At 38.1% G+C, this 6,441-nt stretch overlaps 1 protein-coding gene across 1 annotated transcript in view; it reads left to right on the top strand.

Annotated features, from left to right (window-relative positions):
• The window catches only part of cgnl1 (cingulin-like 1), a 31,377-nt gene extending 25,334 nt beyond the window's left edge, over positions 1-6,043 (top strand). Inside the window, exons 15-19 of the mRNA XM_084108891.1 lie at positions 2,630-2,713; positions 2,842-2,966; positions 3,069-3,177; positions 3,708-3,871; positions 4,809-6,043. Of these exons, the coding sequence (XP_083965017.1) occupies positions 2,630-2,713; positions 2,842-2,966; positions 3,069-3,177; positions 3,708-3,871; positions 4,809-4,962 (636 nt within the window). The 3' untranslated portion in view covers positions 4,963-6,043. The remainder of the gene's footprint in view (positions 1-2,629; positions 2,714-2,841; positions 2,967-3,068; positions 3,178-3,707; positions 3,872-4,808) is intronic.
• The last annotated feature ends 398 nt before the right edge of the window (positions 6,044-6,441 follow it).

The raw sequence follows: 6,441 nt of genomic DNA on the forward strand, positions 1-6,441 counted from the left end.
AATTGTTTTTACTAGTACTATGCACATTAGATGATGTTAAAAAGCTGGCATTTTTGCATTTACCTTAAAATCAACTGTATAAATGCATGAATACAATTTTGAATAATGCCTGTGCCGCTCATAATGTAGATTGAGATGTTTTCAAGATCTCCTTCTCCATGAGTACTTTATTAAAAGCCTCACACACACACACACGCACTGTTCAATGCTGGTAAAATACAAGTGATGGAATTAAACTTGAACGCTTGATCCACTGTTTCTTCTTTTTGAAGGGATTCTTCTTTTAAAAGTTGCACTCAAGATTCAGAGTTAATTCACACCAGAGTGAGAGAAAGATGAAGTGGGAGTGCATTGTAAATGGATCTTGCGTAATCGTTCTCTTTGGCAGCCTGCCTCTTGGTGAAAGAGTGTCCGTCTGAATTTCAGGCATCAATTAAGAGCTCTCTCTAAAGCTTTACTTTGGCCAAAATATGCAAGAGACCATGCATCTCAAGTCGGCCAGTGGCAAAGCTTACTCCGAACATCCAGAATCGCCAAAGCAGAGGTTTAAAGCAAGGGGCCGGAGAGAATTCTTCCTTCCTGACCGATAAGGCCGGGAAGGGAACATTTTTGCCAGATGATTTAAAGATGATGCATGTTTCCTAAGAAACAATGACTGTTCTACAATGTCAGTCTTAAAGTGTTGCTTCGTTGCTGGAAGCAAGACAGACTTTTATGTGTACTTGGAAAAGTTTGTTAAAAACGAGCCAATTAATTTCAGGATCATGCATCATTTGTTTGGACCCATGGCTTCTTGAACTTGGACCTTTTCAAACTTTCTTCACAAGTAGCCCAAATTTGTCTTCTCGCTTATTGTTTCCAAAAGCTAATCTGGCGCGCTTGTCCGATTGCACCTGTCGCACTACATTTAGACCTCTTAAGAAGCGGCAAATCTAGACCGGGGCTGAAGACGTGATTAATAGATTATGAAGGAGAGGAGCGTGTGAGCTTTTTTTAATTGTCTGGAAATAGAGAATCGAGGCAAACATAATGACACAATAGTGTTACGCTAAGGCCGAGGTGAGTTTGTGTGGAAACAGTAGAGGGCTCTGTGGAGACGGGGTGGGGTGGTGTCAGGATGGGCACACCTGCGTCCATGGCAGCAGGTGCATGAGCGGCTGTCTAAATGAGAGTAATCTCCCGCTCTTTGCTCACATGCTCTCTGGCTCTCTCCCTCTCTCTCTGTCTGTATCACTTTCGTGCTTTGATTAGTTTCAGTGTGTTTTCTGCTCTGCTGACGCAGCGCCCTGCAGGGTAGAGCGGCACACGCGGCCCATCCCTCATCCCTGAGCCCCGCTGTCACACGCTAATTGGCATAAAATATCATCCACTCTTAGCGCCTGGCAGCGGACAAAAAGAGCCATCTTCTCTCCATCCATCGATTTCTTTTTCTCCTTTTCAATCTTTATCTTTTCTTCCATATCTGTCTTCACTGTCTTAAGGCAAGTTTTTAACATCTTTTTAATGCATTTAATGCTTTGGAAGACTGGGGTCCATGAGAAATATTGTCTGTTTGGAGAATTTCAGGCATGTGCTTTGTAAATGAATTATAGAATTATAGAGAAATGTGAACATTCAATTTAGGTAATAAAAAAAAAAAAAGAGTAAGCCTCTGTATATGATGTTATTGCTCCAAGTATTATCCATTATATCAATTTGAGAAAAAAATCCTTTAGAAAGGTAAAAACTCATCATGGTTTCCACAAAAATGCAGTACAACTGTTTTCAACGTTGATAATAAGAAATGTTTCTTGAGCAGCAAATCAGCATTTTAGAATGATTTCATGATGAGGTCATGTGACACTGAAGACGGTAGTAAAGGCCCGTTCACACCAAGAACTATAACCATAACTATATATGCATTCACACCAATGCACAATATCGGTCTGTTTTATTTTCTAAGCGCACGCTGCAGTTTTGTCGTCTGCGGTTTTAATTGCTCGCTCTCTTTAAAGCAGAATGTACTCTGATTGGCTGTCAATGTTTTTATTGCTTATCAAAAATCGTTCTGAAAGTCATTGCAATGATATCGTTTCTCTGTGCCATTATCGTTATAGTTGTGGTGTGGACTCTGCTATTCTTTGATATTTAGAATGATTTTATCATTATAGTTGTCATCTTTAGTGTGAAACGGCCTTAGTTAGTGAAAATTCAGCTTTGCCATCACAGGAATAAATTACATTTTAAAAATATATTCAAATAGAAGTGTTATTTTAAATTCAAATTGTAATAATATTTCACAATATTACTATTTTTACTGTATTTTTGACCAAATAAATGCAGTCCTGGTGAGCATAAATAAAAATATTTAAAAATCATACTGACTATAAACTTTTGGACAATAGTATATCACCAAATTATTTGGTTTTTAAAATGAATTGTCATATAAATTATCATGAAAATATAAATCTTATGGTCTTTTAGGACTCCTTATTCCAAATGTGTGAAGCAAAATGTAAAGAACAGACAAGATGGGAAGATCTTCACAAACAACTGGCATGTTTTTAGTTGAAGAGGAGGTTGTTATTGTTGGTGTGTTGCGTTAGGGAGGTTTGCCATTAATGTTTGTTTGGCTGTGTTTGTGTGACAGTTGGAGCAGATGAGGAATGAGCTGATGCAGGAGAGAGCCAGCAGACAGGATGTGGAGTGTGACAAAATCTCCCTGGAGAGACAGGTAAAAAACAACCCCGTCTGTCTCTGATCAATGCCTTAAACCACCCGTCATCTGTAGCTCTCGACCTCTGCAAAACAGTAACCTTCTTTACATATAATTATACATTCCTTTTTCTTTTCTGTGTCAAGAATAAGGATCTGAAGAGCAGGATTGCTTATCTGGAGGGATCTCACAAGCCTAGTAAAGAGGGATTGGTGGCCCAGCTGGAGAACCGCATCCAGGAACTGGAGGAAAGACTGGAAGGAGAGGAGAGGTAACTAATGCAACTAGTGTGCTAGATGGCACATCATTGGATTTTTGTAAAATGTCTGTTATTACGTTTAAAAAAAATGTAACTTCATTAAATATTTATTAGGGATCGAGCTAACCTGCAGCTGGCGAATCGTCGGCTTGAGCGTAAAGTGAAGGAGATGATGATGCAAGTAGATGAAGAGCATCATTCACTGCAGGATCAGAAAGATCAGGTCAGCAGCAAACTTATTTTTTTTTTTTTTTTGTACCTTTATTTAACCAGGAGAGAACCTCACTGAGATTAAAACAGGAGTGTACAGGAGTGTAAAAAACTCTTCTACAGGAGTGTCCTGGCCAAGTTAGACGGCCCAGTTATACAAATACACATATAACAATAAAACAATACAACACACAATAAGATATCATTAAAAGTACAATCTTAGAAGCATTTGCAAATCACTAAATCTTTTTCTAGTGCATGCATAAGTGTTTTAAAACATCCCTCCACTGAGAAACACGTAAAAAAGAGAAAATCTTCTAAGCTAACTTTGTTTTTAACCCACCATTGCACATTTTATGAAAGCATTTTTTCTTTAAAGAGTCGATTTTCTTGCATAGATGGATTACTATAATCAAAAACTAATTCTGGAAATAATATTCAATGGGTCTTTTTAGGTATGTTGCAACACTGTGCAACAATGTTGAATTGTGATGAATCTTTTGTCAATATTGTACTTATCTGATGTGGTGTGTATGTGTGTAGTTGAACTTGCGTCTGAAGGCTCTGAAGAGGCAGATGGATGAGGCGGAGGAGGAGATCGACCGCCTGGAACACAACAAGAAGAAACTGCAGAGAGACCTGGAGGAGCAGCAGGAAGCCAACGAACAACTCCAGAGTCAGCTCAAAACACTGCGCAGCGAGATGAGGTAACGATTCAAGCCTTCCTGAGATGAATGCAGTACTGCTGAGATCTGGGTTCACTACCACTGATGGAATGGCATCTCACAGTATGTGCTGTTGAAATCAAGCTATACTCTTCATCTGTCTGTCCAAGTATATATGACACAATGGCTACGTTCACACTGTCGGTTTATGGAGTTCAAATCTCGAAATGTTCACACAGTACCTTAACAGCAGGAACAGTAGGAGTCAAGTCCGTATTCTCTTACCAGTAACCATACAATACACACAAATTCTGACCCTTTTGGTTTTTGATACATATCTACGTCACTGTAAGTTATGTACCGAAACCCGCAAAACGTCTCTCTCGCACTGGATGACTTGACAGACAAGAATGCGGTTGTTACTCCTGTTAATAACTGAACTGGGTGGAACGTAACTGTATCAAGGACTCAAATACAGGACTGACTACTGTATTCTGCTGCTGTGTGAACATGGGTTCACTATGTGTAACTATGTGTAAAAGGGTTGGGCCGATAGACGATGCCATGTTTCTTTCTCTATGAAGCCCCTCCTTGTGAAAAGCACAAAGTGCTCTGATTGGTCGCTGGATCTGTGTTGTGATTGGTCAACCACTTCCAGTGTGTTTCAGAAATGTCACGCCCCTTACCATAACCGCAAGTTTCAACACACTACTAACTCAATCTGCGGGAATTACGTTAAATTACGATGTGTGTACGTTCCTGGAAAACAAACTCAAGACTACAAACGAGGCATTTCAGAAACAGCGCTTACCGATAAAGAGAATCACTCCCTTTGGAGTGGACTTTGTAACTTTTGAAAACCATTTTCATGCTCAAACAGCAACATTACACACTAAAGAATGTTGACAATGTAAAAAAGCATATAGAAAATTATACTATTCGTCTAACTGAAAATGCTCATTTTTGTTAACCCACAAAGGCGCAAGAACAACTCTGCACCAGTCCTGAACGCCGATGATGATGATGATGAAGACGATGATATCAGCACTGATGGCGAGACCTACTTCAGCTCTTCATCTGGCTACAAGCGCTCCAGCAGCCAGGATGCCTTCATCTCCAATTTCTCTCGGTGAAAACACTACTGGAAACTGAGGAGGAAATAGAAAGAAAGATGGAAATATGTATTTGTGCTGTTATAAACTCTTTGCCACAATTTCATGTAAGCATGAGCCCAATCCCAATGCCAATTTGTACATGTAATCTTTTATGTGTTCAACCCTATTGGAAACTGTATAGCACTGTATATCTGCGTTAAATACAATGTTTCTCAATTCTGTTCTATTTTTTCTTTTCTTTTCCTTTTTTTTTTTTCTTAACTCTGCAGTTCCACTAAATACACTTTTGCATAAACAGCCTTTAAATTATGCAAAAAAAATGCCATTTGTTATTTAACTATCCGGAATGTGAAGGACTGACAGATCCTTTTCAAGAAAATTCATATAATACATAGTAAGGGAAGTATGTATGAGGGAATTTTTTTTTTTTACATAAAAACATATAGTTATGGCCAAGTTTGTTTTTTTTTACTTAATGAACAAGCAGATATGTTATTTTTCTATTCATATGAAGCTGCTTTCATTTCTGTCCATTTTCAATTGATTTTCAATATTATTCCAGACATAAGCAGCTTGAAAATGTGCAGAGGTGCTCTGTTGCAACTGGCTGCACCAATCTGTACACCTGAAATGTTACATTGTACTGACACATTTATGTTTCATTCCTTTCTGAAACACAAAACAGTGTTATGGATCAAATCAAATGAGCCTGTTGTATTATAGAAAACATTTATAACTTGTTTCGCTAAACCTTTATGCCACTCATCGGATGCTGCCATGTACCTGCTCAAATGTGAAAGCATCTGTGTGCCTGTTTCAGAGGTGGAAGAGAAGTCCTTCCTTATGCAAACATTGTATATTACTGTTCTGACAATCACCCTTTGGACACTGTGATGATTTGCACTGTATGTTGAAGTGAACTCGTTGTGTGTCTGGTGCTTAAATGTTGTTAAATGGAACAAAAAGCGTTATTATTAGTCATTAGTGCATTTTTTTTTTTTTTTTTTTAAGGTTCCAAAATGAATCCTGCCTCCTACCTCTTTGTAAACATCTACATTTAAAAAAACATAAAAAGAAATAAACTCCACTGTTAATCCCATGATGCTCTGATTGTTTTCCATTCCTTGTTTTTCTTATTTGTCCATTTGTGTACAGGGTGTATAGTTTAAAATATAATAGAGGTAAATTCCCATCAACAGTGTCATTCTTGTGCATAAAATGAGTTTCTGGCCTTGCATATTCCTTGTCATTCCTCTAGTCCAGAGGTTCTCAACCAGGGGGCCTCTGCAAACTTCAAAGGGGCCCCAATAAGTTTCAATTTATTGAGGGGCCCCTCAATTGAAATAAGTAAAATTATTTCAATTGAGTTATTTTGCCATTTTAATTTGTAAACACAAAAAAAAATAAAGATGTACAACTGACATTTTTTTAAAAGTTATTTCTTTATTACAGCAGAAGTATTAGAGGTTCGTATCAGTGTAGATTGGAGGGCCTTGA

This window comes from Abramis brama (genome assembly GCF_963993115.1).
Source record: "Abramis brama genome assembly, chromosome: 3".
In the NCBI taxonomy this organism is placed as follows: domain Eukaryota; kingdom Metazoa; phylum Chordata; class Actinopteri; order Cypriniformes; family Leuciscidae; genus Abramis; species Abramis brama.